General features: G+C 41.4%; 1 protein-coding gene across 3 annotated transcripts in view; it reads right to left on the bottom strand.

Annotated features, from left to right (window-relative positions):
* Nucleotides 1–22,049, bottom strand: part of CACNA2D3 (calcium voltage-gated channel auxiliary subunit alpha2delta 3) — a 1,029,735-nt gene that overhangs the window by 243,292 nt on the left and 764,394 nt on the right. For all 3 annotated transcript variants that reach the window (XM_077278410.1, XM_077278408.1, XM_077278409.1), the window contains one exon: nucleotides 19,730–19,810. In XM_077278410.1, the coding sequence (XP_077134525.1) occupies nucleotides 19,730–19,810 (81 nt within the window). The remainder of the gene's footprint in view (nucleotides 1–19,729; nucleotides 19,811–22,049) is intronic.

The raw sequence follows: 22,049 nt of genomic DNA, 5'->3' as shown, positions 1-22,049 counted from the left end.
GGTGACTGGTGCTAACCGAGTGACTTCAGCATGCTCGAAAACTATGTTCGAGTCCCCGCGGCTGCATGTCTCGCAGCTGTTCGACAGCCACAACACATGCAGGGATTGCCTAACAAACAGTAAATCCCTACACCTTATCCCAGCACCCTTGCTCATCACTATATCCTCCACTCTGGCGGCTGCCCACTCCTGCAGCTGCTGACTCTGCAAAAAGTTCCAAGACATCGTTGAAGAGTTATATGTCGGTCAGTCCAATGTTTTAAGTCATTGGCTGGTCCATGCCACAAGGGGTTAAACTCTTATGCGCCCACTAGTGGTGACTGTAGGCAACTAGAATATTTTCTTCTAACAGTTTATGCAGTGATCGAACTAAATAAAGGAATAACTTAGCATAACATTTTGGGGCATTTAAAATAATAAAATGATGAACATTTCATGGACATTTGCTTAAAGTTATAAAAAAAACAACTTCTGAAGTATTAGGAATATTTCTTTTTGCCTATAATGTTATTATGTCCATAAAAAAACAAATACATAAGATAATAGTCATTGACCATTTTTATTAGAGCCCAAATTGAAGTATAAGAGATTATGCTCAAGATGTCCCTTCGTTAGTGAAGCTCATAGCGGTAAAGATTTGAACATTTTTGTTTTACAGTTTAACAGAAAACAGTAAGATGAGATAAATAACTGCACAAATAAGGCATTTCATGGCGAGACATATGCCGGAATCAACTACAAAAGAGGACTCCTTGCAGCACTATAACATTGATGGTCTATCCTTAGGACGGGTCATCAATGTCAGATTGGTGGGGGTGCGACACCCAGAACCCTTGGCGATCAGCTATTACTGGTATCAGCGGCGGCCAGGACTGATCAGTTGCAGAGCTACACCGCACAGCTCCATCAATAAAAACCGAAAGACAACCAAGCAGTCATAAAATCCAAATATATAATACTTTATTTAAATAGACATAAACAATACACATAAAATGCACGTAAAAAACAGACAGTGTGTAGCAGGGCCGTAGTAACTGTGTTGTCCGGTACGAGGGCTCCAATCCACCCCGACGCGCGTTTCGGTATGAATACCTTCCTCAGGGGGCACGCCCGGGTATGTGCATTTGTTGTTTATTTATAGGCTTTTTTCAGCCACCATTATGGCTGTTATCTATTGAATAGGAGTCATTACTCCTTATTATACTACTTCCTATTTTGTGGCGTTCAGCAATCCTGTCTGCCACTATATACTGCACTTTACTTTATCTCTGGGTACTGTTCTTGTCCAGGTATGGGTGAGCACCAACCTTGGGCTCTTCTCACATGATGCTGGTGGCTGTTTCCATCTGTTAGCCCTGCTACACACTGTCTGTTTTTTACGTGCATTTTATGTGTATTGTTTATGTCTATTTAAATAAAGTATTATATATTTGGATTTTATGACTGCTTGGTTGTCTTTCGGTTTTTGTTCTATATTGGTGCAGTTATCCTTATGTCCATGCATGAGTGGTACATTCTTATACCATTTGGAATTGGTTTTGTGTGTACTCACCTTTTGTACTACTAATTATGCATATTAGAATTTCTTTATATAGCTCCATCAATAGAATTGTGGCTGTAGAAGGTATTGCACATCCACCCCTTATTGATTTGAATAGGGGGTGGATGTGCAGTACTGAGCCACGGCCACTAAAGAGTGGATGGAGCTGTGCTCTGCAGCTCTGCAACTGAGCAGTTCTGGCCGACAACAGGAACAGCTGATTGGTGGAGCACATTTATGACAATGTGGAGCTTACGTGAAAGCACATAGAGGACAACGTGGAGCTTATGTGAAAGCACATGGATGACAATGTGGAGCCTAGGTGAAAGCACATGGAGGACAACGTGGAGCTTAAGTGAAAATCACATGGAGGACAACGTGGAGCCTATGTGGAAGCACACGGAGGACAACGTAGAGCTTAAGTGAAAACCACATGGAGGACAATGTGGAGCTTATGTGAAAGCACATGGAGGACAATGTGGAGCATATGTGAAAGCACACAGAGGACAACGTAGAGCTTAAGTGAAAACCACATGGAGGACAATGTGGAGCCTAGGTGAAAGCACATGGAGGACAATGTGGAGCATATGTGAAAGCACACGGAGGACAACGTGGAGCGTAAGTGAAAATCACATGGATGACAACATGGAGCCTATGTGAAAGCACATGGAGGACAACCTGGAGCTTATGTGGAATCACAAGGAGGACAACGTGGAGCTTATGAGAAAATCACATGGATGACAATGTGGAGCCTATGTTAATGCACATGGAGGACAACGTAGAGCTTATGTGAAAGCACATGGAGGACAACGTGGAGCTTAAGTGCAAATCACATGGATGACAACATGGAGCCTATGTGAAAGCACATGGATGACAACGTGGAGCCTATGTGAAAGCACATGGAGGACAACATGAAGCTTATCAGAAAATCACATGGATGACAACGTGGAGCCTATGTGAATGCACATTGAGGACAACATGGAGCTTATGTGAAAATCACATGGAGCACAACGTGGAGCTTAAGTGAAAATCACATGGATGACAACATGGAGCCTATATGAATGCACATGGAGGACAACGTGGAGCCTATGTAAAAGCACATGGATGACAACGTGGAGCCTATGTAAAAGCACATGGATGATAACATGGAGCCTATGTAAAAGTACATGGAGGACAGAGTGGAGCCTATGTGAATGCACATGGATGACAATGTGGAGCCTATGTGAAAGCACATGGATGACAACGTGGAGCTTGTGTGAAAGCACAAGGATGACATGTGGGTCTGCACTTCCATATAAGCTCCACGTTCAGATCTCCTTGTTCTAGCTCAGCTTTTGCAAACAATCCAGGGAAAAATTTAAAAATTAAAAAAATAGAAAAAATAAAATAAAAATTAGGATCAGTGATTTGGGGATAACAGTAAATTTAAATGCACTAGTTGGGAATTTTACATGAAAATTAACACTTCACATTATTAGCATGTTGCAAGCTCCATCTACAGGCACAGAAAGAAGGATATGAAGTGAACACATCTCTGCAGAATAAAGCCTCCTTAAGACTTTGGATCCATACTACAGGGCACGCGGAGCGCTCCACCTGCACAGTATGTACCATGCAGCCATCCACAACTGACTATGATTAATGACCTCGGGATAGACTGTCACATTGAGGAACTCAGCTGTGCACCACACAAAAGAAGTGAAGCTGCTCCAGATCAATGGATCAGCTAAGTCATTCCAAACACTTCAGACAGATGCCACCATCATCCACAGCAAGGAGTTTAAACAGATCTACACAAGGTCAAAGGAAGATGCTGGTATCCCGTCTGCTTCCTAAATGTATCCCCCACAAAGTAGTAGTTAAAGGTCTGTATGGTAACATTTCTTATTGTGCTGTATATTCTAATTCTACCAAGCAATCATACAATACTTTAGACCTGATTTGAGCTAATTTGAGGTGGGACGGGAAGGACATGTAGAGCGTTGCAACTTTATTTTTTGCTCCAAAGCATCTAAAAGAATCTTTGCAACTTGATACAAAATGACCTATAAAGTAGGCAAAGTTTCTGTAATCCCTATGAAGATCTACGCATTGACAAATGCCGTGTGACCCCGCAGTCACATTTATTGAGATTTATTTAGTGCAACACTCCACAGTTCCTGCTAACGTGGTACAACCCTCCACAAGGTTGGAAAGCTGCTGTCGATTCCAAAGATCAAAGGCACCAAAAATCCTCATTCCCAAAAACTTTATTGACCCCAGTGTACACATAAGAGAAAAATCATGCAAAAATAAAATGTTGATGTTTCAACCATGCAGGGACTTGTACATCCTTGGTGCCTTGAAATTCTGTAATTGATACTGCAGTCACCTTCATGTTCGGTAGAGATGAGCAAATCGATTAGAAGCATATTGTGCCAAATTTTGGGGATTTTGCTAAACCCAGTGAATCGTCTACAAATGGTCACTAGCATTTTACACACTACAGATGATTGTATTAGCCAGGGATTAATTGTTAGGTGGATAGGAGTTGTAGTCTATGCTGCTGTGCTGTATTTGAGAAATCCAAAGGATGAAATATCAATTAGACCTTGAGGTTTATTCTCAAAGCATTTCAAAATTGGACCAACGTCTTCATCTGGAGAACCACAACATTGTTGGTCTCCTGGTTAATAAGTTGATCCAACGTTGAAACACGTTGAGAATAAACCACATGGTCTAATTGTTATCTCATCCTCTTGATTTCTCAAATACAGCACAGCAGCATAGACTACAACTCCTCTCCTCCACCAATTACTCTATACGGTGGGATCTCCCGACCTGAGGGTACTGCTGCAGCTATCAGATCTTAATTCCTCAGTTGTGGGTTAAACAACCTCAAAAGGGGAGGAATTCCTATATGATCCCAGGCACGGCCAATCGAGCTTCACCAAAATACCTTAAAGCTACCACATCATGTGGTATAGCAGAGCCATTCAGGAGACACTAACATAGCCAGTGTAAAAGCTTAGACAGAGAATGCAGCACCATTTGGTGGTGAATCTGAATTATGAGAGAATGCCATAGATCACAGCTTAGCCATAGAGATAGGAGGTGAAAGCCATAAACCACAGAACATATTTTACAGATAAAGTGTGACAAGAAGTGTGAGGAATAGGCTGTTGTTTGCCACCAGTTATGTGGTTTGCCACCAGTCATGGGTTGACTGCGACAGAGAGGAGCCAGAAGACCACAGCATCTGATTTCTCCTACTCCTGCATGGACAGCTATGCACTGTCAGCACTCCTATTCGCTATCAAATCTGGGTCCTGGCTACCACTCCACTTGTCAGAGCTAGCTTATGCTGCATGGCTGGAGGTTGTTAGTGGTTGTTGTTGGAGGAGGTTTATCTGTGGCTGTTGTTAGGTTTTGAGTGTGTGATAATTCCCTTTCTAGTCCTAGCCCCGTCCTCCACTCCCCACTGCATACCTTTCTTATATATGTGAGTATATTTGTATGTTTGATATTTTTCATTACACCTGTTCGTATTACCTTGTTAATCTGGTTGGTGTATTACGGTACACTACTACTCCCCTCTTCCCTGGGTGGGTGAAGGGTACAGACTGAGGGCGGATTCAGGAGCTAAAGCAAGATATGTGGCCCTGGCATCTTCACCATCAGAAGTAATCCAGAGAACAGTGCAAGCTAGGGCACTCCTAGCATTAGGCACAGGGAAAGAGCCCCTGGTCCCGGGATTCCCAACAACCAAGAATGTGTTTGCAGTAAAGAGCTTAATAAGTTTGGAAACAGTCCTAGGAATGTTATTACACATATTTTCTTGGCAATTAGACACTTTGTAGTATTTTTGATTAGCAGCAAAACAACTCATTGTCAATAAAATTTTGGGAAGAATTCGGAAAAGCTAGCAAATTTAAATTTGAAAAGATTAATTTATCTCTAATGTTAGCTTTATCCCTACTTTTTGCTGCTGCACGGTATATTCAGTAGATTAGGAAGAATTAGGGGACACAATTAATAGGACTGCAGGATCAGGCTGCGCAGGGTTAGTTTACAGCTCAGTTCGCTTTAATCTGCATTTGCAGAGCAGCTGCGGACTCAAACAATAGGACATTTTTAATCATGACTATTCATAAACTTACTTTACTTTTCTTTTTTGAAGCATTGGAGAAAAAAAATGAAGAACTAGTTGGAGGACACAGCCATGGACTAGCATGGGATTTGTGTTGTGAATTTGCTTTTTGCTCCCTCTAGTGGTTACTAGTTTTTTGACTCTGGTTTTTCTGTCATTCCTTTTATCCGCACCTGGGTCGTTAGTTTGGGGTGTTGCTATATAAGCTCCCTGGACCTTCAGTTCAATGCCTGGCAACGTAGTTATCAGAGCTAGTCTGCTGTGCTCTTGTCTACTGATCCTGGTTCCAGTTATATCAGCTAAGTCTGCCTTTTGCTTTTTGCTATTTGTTTTGGTTTTGTATTTTTGTCCAGCTTGTTCCAAATCAATATCCTGACCTTTGCTGGAAGCTCTAGGGGGCTGGTGTTCTCCCCCCGGACCGTTAGACGGTTCGGGGGTTCTTGAATTTCCAGTGTGGATTTTGATAGGGTTTTTGTTGACCATATAAGTTACCTTTCTTTATTCTGCTATCAGTAAGCGGGCCTCTCTGTGCTAAACCTGATTCATTTCTGTGTTTGTCATTTCCTCTTACCTCACCGTCATTATTTGTGGGGGGCTTCTATCCAGCTTTGGGGTCCCCTTCTCTGGAGGCAAGAAAGGTCTTTGTTTTCCTCTACTAGGGGTAGCTAGATTCTCCGGCTGGCGCGTGTCATCTAGAATCAACGTAGGAATGATCCCCGGCTACTTCTAGTGTTGGCGTTAGGAGTAGATATATGGTCAACCCAGTTACCACTGCCCTATGAGCTGGATTTTTGTATTCTGCAGACTTCCACGTTCCTCTGAGACCCTCGCCATTGGGGTCATAACAGTTTGCCAGGCCAGTATTAAATGTTTAATGCATTGCAGAAGAGGGATTATAAGAAAGAAGATTCTGAGTTTTTTTTTTTTTTCTTCTTCCCCTTTACCTCAGAGTGGCTATGCTTGCTGCAGACATGAATGTCCAGACCTTGATTACAAGTGTGGACCAGCTGGCTACTCGTGTGCAGGGCATACAAGACTATGTTATCAGAAATCCTAGGTCAGAACCTAAAATACCGATTCCTGAACTGTTTTCCGGAGACAGGTTTAAGTTTAGGAATTTCGTGAATAATTGTAAATTGTTTTGTCCCTGAGACCCTGTTCATCTGGAGATTCTGCTCAGCAAGTAAAAATTGTTATTTCGTTCTTACGGGGCGACCCTCAGGATTGGGCTTTTTCGCTGGCGCCAGGAGATCCGGCATTGGCTGATCTTGATGCGTTTTTTCTGGCGCTCGGTTTACTTTATGAGGAACCCAATCTTGAGATTCAGGCAGAAAAGGCCTTGCTGGCTATGTCTCAGGGGCAGGACGAGGCTGAAGTGTATTGCCAAAAATTTCGGAAATGGTCCGTGCTGACACATTGGAACGAGTGTGCACTGGCCGCTAATTTTAGAAATGGCCTTTCTGAAGCCATTAAGAATGTTATGGTGGGTTTTCCCATTCCCACAGGTCTGAATGATACTATGGCACTGGCTATTCAAATTGACCGGCGGTTGCGGGAGCGCAAAACCGCAAATTCCCTCATGGTGTTGTCTGAACAGACACCTAATTCGGTGCAATGTGATAGAAAAACCGCAAATTCCCTCATGGTGTTGTCTGAACAGACACCTGATTTAATGCAATGTGATAGAATCCTGACTAGAAATGAGCGGAAAATTCATAGACGCCGGAATGGCTTGTGCTACTACTGTGGTGATTCTACACATGTTATCTCAGCATGCTCTAAACGTATAGCTAAGGTTGTTAGTCCTGTCACCGTTGGTAATTTGCAACCTAAATTTATTCTGTCTGTAACTTTGATTTGCTCACTGTCATCTTATCCTGTCATGGCGTTTGTAGATTCAGGTGCTGCCCTGAGTCTCATGGATCTCTCATTTGCTAAGCGCTGTGGTTTTACTCTTGAACCATTAGAAAATCCTATTCCTCTTAGGGGTATTGATGCTACACCATTGGCAACAAATAAACCGCAGTATTGGACACAGGTTACCATGTGCATGACTCCTGAACACCGCGAGGTGATACGTTTCCTGGTTTTACATAAAATGCATGATTTGGTTGTTTTAGGGCTGCCATGGTTACAGACCCATAATCCAGTCCTGGACTGGAAGGCTATGTCAGTCTCAAGTTGGGGCTGTCGTGGTATTCATGGAGATTCCCTGCCTGTGTCTATTGCTTCTTCTACGCCTTCGGAAGTTCCGGAGTATTTGTCTGATTATCAGGATGTCTTCAGTGAGTCTGAGTCCAGTGCACTGCCTCCTCATAGGGACTGTGACTGTGCTATAGATTTGATCCCAGGCAGTAAGTTTCCTAAGGGAAGACTGTTTAATCTGTCGGTACCTGAACATACCGCTATGCGTTCATATATCAAGGAGTCTCTGGAGAAAGGACATATTCGTCCGTCTTCTTCCCCTCTTGGTGCGGGATTCTTTTTTGTGGAGCAGGTCAGGTTGGTCTTTAAAATTTTGCGTGAAAATTCTTTGTTTGTCAAGGGCTCAAAGTGTCTCTTTGGTGTACAGAAGGTTCCCTTTTTGGGGTTCATTTTTTCCCCTTCTGCTGTGGAGATGGACCCAGTCAAGGTCCGAGCTATTCTTGATTGGACTCAGCCCTCGTCAGTTAAGAGTCTTCAGAAGTTCTTGGGCTTCGCTAACTTCTACCGTCGTTTTATTGCTAATTTTTCTAGCATTGTGAAACCTTTGACGGATATGACCAAGAAGGGCTCCGATGTAGCTAACTGGGCTCCTGCTGCCGTGGAGGCTTTCCAGGAGTTGAAACGCCGGTTTACTTCGGCGCCTGTTTTGTGCCAGCCTGACGTCTCACTTCCCTTTCAGGTTGAGGTGGATGCTTCGGAAATTGGGGCAGGGGCCGTTTTGTCGCAGAGAGGCCCTGGTTGCTCTGTTATGAAACCTTGTGCCTTTTTCTCTAGGAAGTTTTCGCCTGCCGAGCGAAATTATGATGTGGGCAATCGGGAGTTGTTGGCCATGAAATGGGCATTTGAGGAGTGGCGTCATTGGCTCGAGGGTGCTAAGCATCGTGTGGTGGTCTTGACTGATCACAAAAATCTGATGTATCTCGAGTCTGCTAAACGCCTTAATCCGAGACAGGCCCGCTGGTCATTGTTTTTCTCCCGCTTTGATTTTGTTGTCTCGTATTTACCAGGTTCAAAGAATGTGAAGGCCGATGCTCTTTCTAGGAGCTTTGTGCCTGATGCTCCTGGAGTCGCTGATCCTGTTGGTATTCTTAAAGATGGAGTTATCTTGTCAGCTATTTCTCCGGATCTGCGACGTGTGTTGCAGAGATTTCAGGCTGATAGGCCTGAGTCTTGTCCACCTGACAGACTGTTTGTCCCGGATAAGTGGACCAGCAGAGTCATTTCCGAGGTTCATTCCTCGGTGTTGGCAGGTCACCCGGGAATTTTTGGCACCAGAGATCTGGTGGCCAGGTCCTTTTGGTGGCCTTCCTTGTCAAGGGATGTGCGGTCATTTGTGCAGTCCTGTGGGACTTGTGCTCGAGCTAAGCCTTGCTGTTCTCGTGCCAGCGGTTTGCTCTTGCCCTTGCCTGTCCCGAAGAGACCTTGGACACATATCTCCATGGATTTCATTTCTGATCTTCCGCTATCTCAGGGCATGTCCGTTATCTGGGTGATATGTGATCGCTTCTCCAAGATGGTCCATTTGGTTCCTTTGCCTAAGCTGCCTTCCTCTTCCGATCTGGTTCCTGTGTTTTTCCAGAACGTGGTTCGTTTGCACGGCATCCCTGAGAATATTGTGTCAGACAGAGGATCCCAGTTCGTTTCCAGGTTCTGGCGATCCTTTTGTAGTAGGATGGGCATTGATTTGTCGTTTTCGTCTGCTTTCCATCCTCAGACTAATGGACAGACGGAGCGAACCAATCAGACTTTGGAGGCTTATTTGAGGTGTTTTGTCTCTGCTGATCAGGACGATTGGGTGACATTCTTGCCGTTGGCTGAGTTTGCCCTTAATAATCGGGCTAGTTCCGCCACCTTGGTTTCGCCTTTTTTCTGCAACTCTGGTTTCCATCCTCGCTTTTCTTCGGGTCATGTGGAGCCTTCTGACTGTCCTGGGGTGGATTCTGTGGTGGATAGGTTGCAGCAGATCTGGAATCATGTGGTGGACAACTTGAAGTTGTCACAGGAGAAGGCTCAGCGCTTTGCCAACCGCCGCCGCGGTGTGGGTCCCCGACTACGCGTTGGGGATTTGGTATGGCTTTCTTCCCGCTTTGTTCCTATGAAGGTCTCCTCTCCCAAATTTAAACCTCGTTTTATTGGGCCTTACAAGATATTGGAAATCCTTAATCCTGTATCTTTTCGTCTGGATCTTCCTGTGTCGTTTGCTATTCACAATGTATTTCATAGGTCCTTGTTGCGGCGGTACATTGTGCCTGTAGTTCCTTCTGCTGAGACTCCTGCTCCGGTGTTGGTTGAGGGCGAGTTGGAGTACGTGGTGGAGAAGATCTTGGATTCTCGCCTCTCCAGGCGGAGGCTTCAGTACCTGGTCAAGTGGAAGGGCTATGGTCAGGAGGATAATTCCTGGGTGGTCGCCTCTGATGTTCATGCGGCCGATTTAGTTCGTGCCTTTCATGCCGCTCGTCCTGATCGCCCTGGTGGTCGTGGTGAGGGTTCGGTGACCCCTCACTAAGGGGGGGGTACTGTTGTGAATTTGCTTTTTGCTCCCTCTAGTGGTTACTAGTTTTTTGACTCTGGTTTTTCTGTCATTCCTTTTATCCGCACCTGGGTCGTTAGTTTGGGGTGTTGCTATATAAGCTCCCTGGACCTTCAGTTCAATGCCTGGCAACGTAGTTATCAGAGCTAGTCTGCTGTGCTCTTGTCTACTGATCCTGGTTCCAGTTATATCAGCTAAGTCTGCCTTTTGCTTTTTGCTATTTGTTTTGGTTTTGTATTTTTGTCCAGCTTGTTCCAAATCAATATCCTGACCTTTGCTGGAAGCTCTAGGGGGCTGGTGTTCTCCCCCCGGACCGTTAGACGGTTCGGGGGTTCTTGAATTTCCAGTGTGGATTTTGATAGGGTTTTTGTTGACCATATAAGTTACCTTTCTTTATTCTGCTATCAGTAAGTGGGCCTCTCTGTGCTAAACCTGATTCATTTCTGTGTTTGTCATTTCCTCTTACCTCACCGTCATTATTTGTGGGGGGCTTCTATCCAGCTTTGGGGTCCCCTTCTCTGGAGGCAAGAAAGGTCTTTGTTTTCCTCTACTAGGGGTAGCTAGATTCTCCGGCTGGCGCGTGTCATCTAGAATCAACGTAGGAATGATCCCCGGCTACTTCTAGTGTTGGCGTTAGGAGTAGATATATGGTCAACCCAGTTACCACTGCCCTATGAGCTGGATTTTTGTATTCTGCAGACTTCCACGTTCCTCTGAGACCCTCGCCATTGGGGTCATAACAGATTTGGGATTATAGAAATTTGGGGCAAACATAGAAATACTTGGTAAGGAAGAACACCCACAGACCAACGCTACCTACTAATGTTATAAAAACTAAAATATATAATAGCTAATTTTATTATTTTACAATAAAGCTTAATTTTTACTAGAATCAAAAAAAATTCTGGTTGGCAATTCACTATTGATAGCAATCACCCCAGACTTCCCTATTGACATGGATATTTGGCCCAGCCATACATTCATATAACTTTACTAGAGTGGAGATGATTAATGGCTGCCGGACAGGGTACAAGTCTGCAGTCACTCTGTGACTAAAGACTTGTGAATCCTCATATCATGCGCACTGCGCTCTGTGAGTTTTCACCGGAGCCAGCGCCAAGAGCGGGCAGTTATGTGACCACAAGTATGAGATTTGTATACTTCCATTCACATTCCAACTAGACGTATTCAGCCTCATTCAATACTCTTCCACTGAGTAAGGGCGTTCAAGTCTAGTCGGTACATGACTGCATGTATGCAAATAATATACTTGTGCTCACGCACCCGCCCGCTTCTAGTGGCGGCATTGGAGAATCCTCACAGCAAGAAATGCACAGGCTGTGATGATTCCCAAGTCTGCAGTCAAATAGAATGACTGCAGACTTGTAACTTAAGACCAGACAACCCCTTTAAAAGAGGCCATTGACATTTTTTAGGATTACCTGTAATAACCATTTCATAATGTTGTCCTTGTATTTGACATTAGTTATTAATATTTTTTTTTTACCTTACGTTTTAACTCTTATTTCTTTATGTAGAAGATTGTGTCTCCAGCTCTGTTGCTCTCCATGTACATGGCTTCTTTTTGGCAAACGCGCATGCGCAGGTCAAACAGGGTGTATGTATTTTAGAAATTAACACTCTCCCTAGTGTTTGCCATTTTGTGATGGTATCCCAGCAGTGCGTATACATACTTATGCTAGAGCACATACATACTTATGCTAGAGCACATGCACACTTTTAGATACAGGAACCAGTCTCTCCTGATTGGACGCCCCGTGCATGTCCCCGACAATTATTTGTTAGCGTCTCCAACTGAATAGCAATAAGTTAGAGGCTCAACCCTATAGACTGCCAGAACGCTCTGTAATTTTTTTGTTTTCATTTTGTTATCATTTTGTCATGATGACTTACTATGAGTGTAGTTTATTTGCTTGTGTCGGATGTTAGTATATTAATGTTTTTCAATTTTTTTGTATTTGAGCCTGTTATGTTTGCCTAAATTTTTGATCCCTTGTTTCTTAATTTAAACCATGTCAGTCTATTTAGGTAATTTGCCTTGTCTTTGTATCCAAACAGCCTTATTTTCAAGACAATAAAATGGATACCGTGCATCTCATTCAATGGCCACGTGCATCTGTCCCAGTGAGATGTGACAAAACATCGGATCAGAATTGGATCAATGTTAATCTATGGAGCTGTTCACATGTCCAATATTTTCCTCAGACAGAGACAGTCAGGGAAAAAAAAATTGCTGCATGCCCGTGTTTGATCCAATATTGAGATCGTACTCAGCCATGCAAAATAACGAGGCCGTAGAAAACATCGGACTGCTCTCAGATGACATCTGATTTCCACAGATTGACAGAATGGAGAAGATGTAAACACATTTTTCTCCATATTCTCCTCATCTAAATGAATTGGATCACCCTGTGATCACCCTCCCATCAAACTGTTATCGGAGTTTGATCAGAGTGTAATTTGCATAATCGGAATAATTCTCTCAAATGAGAGAATACACGATCGCCTGCCCCTTCCCCCGCAAACACTAGTGCCAGATTCGTAGGATTTTTTTATTTTTTTCCTTTTTAATTCGACATATAAAAGCAGAAGTCACATGTCCATTGAGGAAATACACTTTTGTTGAGTTTACTGTGAAACATTTGATGTTCTGCATCAGCTGTGGCACGGTACTGCGTGGTACACAATAAAATATGCTCTGTTAAAGAGATGTGTATTTCTTTCATACATTGTATAATCGAACAATTCTTGGTTTGATAAAACATCATAGTACAACAATCTTATCACGCCTTGATCTCCACTCCACTTCCTGTCCAGCTGCCATGAAACGACACATACAGATTACATGGTTTAGCTTTCCGCCCAATGCACCCGTCATATTCATAGCTAAGACCTTCATATAATTCTTGCAGATCTTCATGTTAACAGAACCTCCATCTATTACTTGTCTTTCCAAATACTTCCACCTTGAGGAAATGGCAACTTGAAAATGCTTCGCTATCTTCTTATAGCCTTCTCCTGCTTTGTGGACCTCCACCATTTTCATTTTCAGATTTCTAGGCAGCAGCTTAGAAGAACCCATGGCTGCTGTTTTTTGGCACAAGGTTAGAGGAGGCTGGGTTTTTATAAAGATGGGATATTTACATCACCTGGCTTTTCCTAACGATGATGGTGAACAAGCCATAACACTAACAGGCTAATTAAGGTCTGAAACCTTGGTCAACATTATCTGAGCACACAAATCACCAAGGGTTCCTCAACTTTTGCATCAGCCCATTTTCCTTTTTATAATTTTTTAAATGTAAAAAATTACTAATATATATATATATATATATATATATATATATATATATATAACTAACCTATGAAGGAAATGTGTCATCTTTAACGATAGGTCTTTTAGAGATCATTTCATCTTCGACTTGCTTAACTGTTCACAATAGCAGAAATTTTGACCAGGGGTGCCCAAACGTTTACATGTCACTGTATTAGATGGCTGTCAGGCAAACAATGCTTTAGCCAATCGTTAGCTAACGGGTGCTCGTTCAGCCGACTGCTCATGTGTTCTCTATGAGAAAGCCATTGACAGGCATTTCTGTCATCGGGAGATCAAAGCATTCGGCAGTCCAAAATCGAAAATTCTCAGCTGGCACCTCTATACGCTTTAGCGTGTCGGCAGGATTGGCCAACATTACTCTAGTATGTATGGAGTTATTTAGACTCTACTTACATCTACATAGTAGATTTGTTCATAAAGAAAGCCAAAACCATCTGCACACGATGGACCCCATTGATTTGCAACATTAAAATTGGCAAAATTTGCATGGAGGTAAGCAATGAGCCCTATATACCTAGATTCGGATTACATCGATTTTTGCTATTGTAATTAATTTGAGCTCTAGTAAATAAAATAGAAAATGGAATGACATGTTTTTTTCCGTTTTGTCTATAACCCCTTGTTATGTCTTTCTATGGTCAGATATTTACAGTTATGCAACTTTTCATGGAAGCCCAAATAGATGACTAATGTGACACTGTCACTTAATGTTGATTATTGTGATTGCCTAAATCAAGGGTTCTTTTTCCTTCCAGTGCGTGATTTGCTCCAGGCTCTATAATCACTAATTACTGTTGAGGCTTGTCAGAAAACAAACACAGGAATAGGCCTGAGTTCAGATGGCAAAAGATGACAAAAAATACAGAGACTGGCCAAAGGCTTGATTTGTAATGCTTTCCACATTTGTCCTGTTTTTATGCTCAGGCGACACTTTGCTTTGTATCCTAATAATGAGAAAATTCTGTTGACTTTTCTTAGGTTTTAACTATTCACGATTGTTGATTGTGTTTTAATCACCATCTTGTTGTGTTTATGAAAGGTTTTCGATAAGACGGCAATTTCTTTCATGATTTTGAGACAATTTTAAACAGGATTTCCACTTTTCCTTTGGTTTATGGCCAGAATAATATTTACAAGAGCTTCTGGCTGCGTGGAGAATATTAAACACACATACAATACTTGTTAATTAAGAAAAGACTAGAACAAATACGACATGGAAAAAACTGGCCCATAGCCACAATAAAGCTCAGCTTGTTTTATTCAGGAGCTTTTTAAAAGGGATTTCCAGTACCCGTAACATAGTATTGGTGGTCTATCAATATCAGATAGGTGGCGGTCCGACCGCACAGCTCTGTCACACAGGTACTGCCGATCAGCTCCTATCCATGAGCCTGGTGTCGAACCCCTACTATCTGATTTTGATGACCTAAATCAAGCCAGACATGTCACTGGAAGGAAAGATCACCAAGCTATGACTTGCCTACTTCCGACACATCATACGAAGAGAGTAATCAATGGAGAAGGAAATCATGGTCGGAAGAATAGAAGGAACAACACAAAGAGAAACACCAGTAGACCGATGGTTTCATACTTTCAACAAAATGGCAGACAAGACCCTGGTGGGCCTATCTAGGCTTGTACAAGATCGATCTTCCTACAGAGCGTTCATCCATCGGGTTGCCATGGTTTGAGATGGAGCCAAAGGCCGGTAAATAATATAATAATAAAAATACTAAGAGTAGATCATCAAAATCATACTAGAGGAAAACCCCTTTAGAAAATTAAACTTAATGATTTTTAATATTTTAAATGTAAAGTGTCATCATCATTTAAATTTTTGTTAAATGCGTTTTTTTTTTATTCTTTTTTTATAGATGAATTTTCAGCAGTCTCATTATCATTACTTACAGTATAACAAAGAAAAGTATGATAACTATAGACAGTAGACCAAGTAGGATCGACCATTCACAGTTGGTGATATCACAGGTCACCACCTCCTACCTGCACACATCAGCTATTTTCAGATTAGAGCATGCTCATAAAATATTTCAATAGGGTCATATACATTCTATGGCTGTTGAAAAGAACAAGTGAAAATTGCAATACTTCTAACTATATATATATATATGTTAAGGCAAAAATTATGCAACTACAGAAAGTGAGCTGATAATTGTGGGGGAAACTATCTAACCTTGGATGGGTTCACATAGCATTTTTTCTTACATTCAGTGGCCTCGTCAGGGCTTATGTACGTGGATGACACGTCTTATCCTTCCAATCTTGCTCCTATGGAGGCATTCTTCCCGTTGCCCTTCTGAGGGTGGAGCAAAGTATTGTAATGCTCATGCGCCAGTTTGACCAGTTTCCGGGTCATTGGCAGTTTTTTACCTCTCCCGGCGCATGACTTATAGGACTTTGCTCTAACCTTCGCAGGGCAGAGTGAAAATGCCTCCACAGGAGCAAGATCGAGAGCACTGTGTGGATGACGTACAATACGTCATCCATGTTGAGTAAGGTAGGTTTTAATGTAAATTGCTTAAATGCTAGAGTAATAAAGATTAGTTTAATTAAATAATTCATTGCTAAGTAAAAAGAATATTGTTCCTGAACTTCCTGAATGTTTAGTTCAAGAGTTGATTGGCTTTCTCCACTGTTGCAACCATTCAGCTCATGCTAATGAGCTAATTTACATGACATGATCCATCACAGTTACCTCAATGGGCCTGTGCTTTCTCCGGTGTGTCCTAGATGGAAGTAAATCATTGCTGTCATGTTTCATTAATCCTAAAGAATTGTGTTACATCCAGACCTCTCCTCCTATCCTTGTGCAGGAATTGCTTACAATGTCCATGTATTATTCAAGATATCAGGAGTCAACTGTGAGAATAAGACCATCAGCCTGATACAAACAATGTGGTACGTCTGCACAACTTCCTTTGACTGACTCGGTGGATGCTGCCACTTAAGATTTTAGCTGTCTCGGTGATACGATACAAGAAGCCAAAATGGTTAACATATATGATACTTCATGGATTGAATGTTGGAAGGACAGTATTAACCCCTTTATGTTATTTTTAGCTTTGAGAATCAAACTAAATGTTACTGTTTTACATCTTGGATTTCCAGAATTTGTAAATCTGTCAATGCAGTCTTTTGTTTCACGTGAGAAAAACGTACCCTTTAAATTTACCATTTTGGGCTATATGTACATTATCGTGTCAACTACGTTTTAGAATTAAAAAAAAAGACTTGTGATGAAGTTGAAAAATAAAAAAAAACTTGTGCTCATATACTGGACCACATTACGCCTTTTCTTCCATGGTCTCCTTGTTTCCTCTTCCAGTGGGTGGGTCAGAAGTGGTTGCTGATTGGATGCTGCAGTCCCCTGATGTCCACCACTGGAAGAGGATTGGCTGCTGCAGTCACCTGATGTCCCTCACTGGAAGAGGATTGGTGCTGCAGTCCCCTAATGTCCGCCACTGGGAGAGGATTGGCTGCTACAGCACGCGATGTCCTCCACTGGAAGATCCATGATAAGGAGAAAATGGTGTGCACTCTGGTCTAGAGTACGAGGTGCAGGTGGAACGGACTGTGATAGTCCCAGAACGTAGTAGTAGAGATTCACCGCACACTCTTATTTGTTAGTTTTGCAAACGTGTTTACACAGTTTATTAAAAAATGGATACAGAACCACAAGCAGTGAAGTGATATACTTTGACACAAAACCCAATGTTTCGACCCTCCTGGGTCTTAGTCATGGGGTTTACTTGGTTGTTTGGTGCCAGGGTAGTGGGTAGAAAATGTAGAGAGGGACCCTTGGTATTAAGGTACCCGAGACTGCTAGTGGCGTAGTAATGTAGGCTCTAGAGCGGCGCTCCCGCGCCCTGCTCAGTGTGCTCATGCCAAAAAGCCGCACACTGAGCAAACACGTTTGCAAAACTAACAAATAAGAGTCACCATAAAAAAAGTTCAACAGGTGGCACAGTCTCTGCCGAGGCTATGTTTCAGTCGGTATCCCCCTTTTGCGGGTACTAAATAAATAGCTATTGCAACTTCACTGAACTAGACGTCGGGTGCACCTCCAGAAGAAATAGTAAATGTGAGTGTAATCCAAGAAGCAGAAAAATAGAGGGCACTCACCAGTCTTCAAAATTCAGTCTTTATTAGCAAATTGTTCGAATAAAATTCATGGCCGGGATAGTCGGAGCCGAAGCTCGTGTGAGCAGGGAAGGAAGGAGACGACGGCCGTTTCACGCTGTGCTTGCGCTTCTACGGGTCACCTGAATTTTGAAGACTGGTGAGTGCCCTCTATTTTTCTGCTTCTTGGATTACACTAACAAATAAGAGTGTGCGGTGAATCTCTACTACTCCACTGGAAGATGATTGGCTGCTACTGTCCCCTGATGTCCACCACTGGAAGAGGATTGGTGCTGCAGTCTCCTAATGTCCACCACTGGAAGAGGACGTGTTAAGATGGGTGGAGAACACCGGTAGCAGTACAAAGGAGAGACAGGAATGTGGTAGGTAACTATGGGGCCAATTCATTAAAGCTTTTCCGCCAGTATTATGTTGAGAAAAAGCTATGAAAAGCCACATAATTTTGGTGCAACTTTTGGCTGTGCTAAAATTATACAACTTTTGACGTTCTCATGCCATTTTCGATCAGCTTTGACAAAGTAGATGAAGTTGGGTCGGGGCGAGGGGACGTAACAACCTCCGATCGTCAAATACATGACAAGCGGTGACGTTCACTAAGTCACAGATCTTACTCCAGTAAGGACTGTAGTACAATTTGTGGCAAGGTACACACAGAGATATACAGCACTTGTGTGGCACGTATGCCTCTTCATATATAAGGAGCATCAAACTACAGCCCATCTCCTCATCAAGACTGGCTTGAACAATGCTGGTCTTGATGTGTGAGACCCTATGTGTTTTTTAATTTTAGAACCCCCATGTGCCTTGTTTTAAACTGCTAAAAAGTAGTGGACAAACCTTTTCATTTGTATTCCATTATATTGGAGGGGGCAAGTATACAGTATGTCTTACCTTAGTTGTTGCTTAATTGCAAAATTAGCAGTAATTCAGGTGGGGTATTGAGTATTCATATGTGATCTCCATAGCACAATCACTCAAAACAAATAAAGGAACAAACGTGCTATGCAGATTACCAATTTTCCTAGTTGAGCGATGAAAAAAGAATGGGGCACTCCCATATGTCAATTCAACAAATGCCATAACTGCATATTACTTATGAATAAGGATTTTAAAATATTGAGGTTATTACAGATCTTGCATCTTCGGAGACGGGATAGACGATAATGATTTTTTCCGTTGGGTGTTTCTTCTTTGTTTTAAATCATGAATCTCGAATGGTTGCAGTCACTCATTTGTATCATTGCAGAAATTTTGATCAGAGTCATAATTTTTTTTTTTATAAAATATGAAACTGTAATTCTGCAGCAATGGAAAATGAGGTTAAACTTGGAGCAAGTCATTGTGCAACACAGTAGTCAGACAATCTGCAATTCAGCTGTACTTTTTTATGTACAAATAAATTACAGAACATATTGTTCAGTGGTTTATGAACCGTGTAATTTGAGGGGTCTCCTAACTAGTAATTTGGTAATATGAAATATTGAGATGTCTTTGTAATTGCATTGGTGAAACACTCCCAGGTTTAAGGCATTAAACCGCTGTATAGCAAGCACCGTCATTATTAAATGAATCACTTGTACGAGGCCAAAAGTATCGTTCGGTTTACCAGACCAATACAGATGAGAATTGTTTTCCGGTAAAGTTTTAGCAGTGGATAAAAAGACTCCTGTGTGTGGCATTCATGAACCCATCCTAGACTTCTGTAGCTTATAAAACATGAATGTCTACAAAGGTATAATATATGCAAAATATGTGACAATATATTAACACTAAAGCAATTGCAGCTTAAAAAGGTAGCAAAAAATGTACCTGCCACCACTGGTGATTTTCGGTCATCTAGAAGCTGAATGGCTGTACTAGCTGTAACAACTGTACTTTTGTTCACCGAACCTGAAATTGTAAATGAAATGTTAAAACTACAGAAAAAAACATACGCACTGGAGTTATAAATGTTATAAAAAGTTCATGTATTATAACATTACGTTATGCTATAGTGCAACTAGTGTAAACTATAGACATGAAAAGAATACTTTATATTCATGTTATTAAAGTTATTAATAGTATGAACTGGTTTTGAAAAAGGTACCATAATGGGGGCAAATTTTACCCCAACTTTTTAAAATACAATTGTACTTTTCTTCAAATTGTTGTGTAAAGTATGACACTATGCAAAAATATTTCTGCTATAATTTTGAACATTTAAAAAAATTAAAAGTTATATTTTTTTCAACAAGTATTTGAAAAGAACCACCATGCTCCAGCCTGTTTTTTGCTGCATTGAAGAAGGCAAAAATGTCATCATTGTTTTTTTGCAAGCGGACTTTAGTTGTAGAAAACTATTAGTTATATTTCAATAGTTCTAACACTATAAAATACTAAAAATCTTTTTAGCAAATATTTCTGAGAGCCACCATGCTCAAACATGATTTAAGTAATAATTGTTATAACCAACCTGTTTTTCATAAACTAGTTCAAGTCCTCACATGTCATGGTTATTACAATAACTGAATAGTTAACTAGTGTGGTATTAATCTCCACATTGTTTGACTCAAAATATAAAACACTCATGGCCACCATCACTATGTAATGATGAAAATGGTTTTTCTTATGTCTAAGCAAAACTGCAAATAATTTTTTTAGTGTTTTAATGCTTCTGATTTTCTATTTTGTTGTTATAAAAATGAAATAAAAATGTTCAACCATGTTAATCTAGGTATATGTTTAGCACAATGTTATCATCAGGATGGTGTGGAAATCATTTGAGTGTGAAGATATGACAAGCTTTATATATTGTAGTTTTGATGTAATCCATTAGATCCACTTACAGTGAATGGGGCTACTTTTACTTCTGCAATATTCTAGGATACAAAATACTTTTAAAGTACCGCTTCAGTATATTTTTTTAATCTAGGTGCTGAAGTGGTATCACTGTCTATTCTCTATGTGTAGTAAAATACTTACCGGTCGCCATCTTCTACTGTTCCCGATGCCACTCCAGTCCACATGACCGGAGATGTGACTAGCCGGATTGCTCCAGCGTTTGCTGGGAGGAATGAAAGTCACTTCTCAATGTAAGTCTATAAGACTCAGAATAAGGCTCTCATAGAGTAACATTGAAAGCTAGTGATGTGAACTGTGAGTATAGGTCACAAGGTGACGGAGAGGTTACGGAGCAGTGCCAGCACCAGTAGAAGATGGCACGCGTAAGTAATTTGCTACATATAGAGAATAGACATTAGTGATACCACTCCAGTGCTGAAATAAATAAATACACTGGAGTAGAACGTTAATTTCTTGTTTGTTTATGGAAAACTAGGAGTCCTTATTATTAAAATTGTCATTGCTAGATTGCAATTACTAATAATTAGTTAAAAAATAATTATTTAAACTCACACAATGCAGATGATTCATGTCGAAAAGTTCCCATACACATAGATAGCTGTCAAACAAACTTTCTCCCGATTTCTCTATACACATGATCGCTCAGCTAAATCAGATCTCATTCTTTGCACTGAGAAGGGACAACACCCCGAAACACGTGTCTGCAAATTAAGATTCTGGTTTGGATTTTATCCCAAGTCTCATTAAAGGGTCGATATTGAATTTTAGGATTGCTACTTCCAATAGCTGACACTAGGGTTCAAGCCCTCTCCCTCTCTAAAGAGAGAGGGGAGCACTGCAAGGCCTATAAGTTTCCTTACACTGGCATGTCTCTTCACAAGAAGAGGTGTTACCTCTTAGACCCCAGCAGGGCTGAGCATACATGTGTCTTCAATAAATAGAGGGGAGAAAACTTTTTCATTTTAACTGCCCGATTCTTCTCTCCATGACATCATCTGTCGAAGATTAGTCTGGAGGCCTCCATACACATGAGATGGTTGGCCGATCGTGCTGTAGTTGGCCAGTTCTGCCAACTTTAATGGGAATGTGGGGCTTAAGAAACACATTAGCGAATATACTATAGAACAGAAATAAATGAGAAAGTGACCTACAAAATTAGATTAAATTGTAATCTTAGAAGAATCTAGCTGCTTTACTAAACCAATAGTTTAAATCCCTAATCAAGTTACTTCTATGCACATCTGTAGTTTTCAGTTCCAAAAAAGACCGAGGACCTTCTAAGTTCTTG

This window comes from Ranitomeya variabilis, chromosome 8 (assembly GCF_051348905.1).
Source record: "Ranitomeya variabilis isolate aRanVar5 chromosome 8, aRanVar5.hap1, whole genome shotgun sequence".
NCBI lineage: Eukaryota > Metazoa > Chordata > Amphibia > Anura > Dendrobatidae > Ranitomeya > Ranitomeya variabilis.
This window is presented reverse-complemented; position numbering and strand designations above follow the sequence as displayed.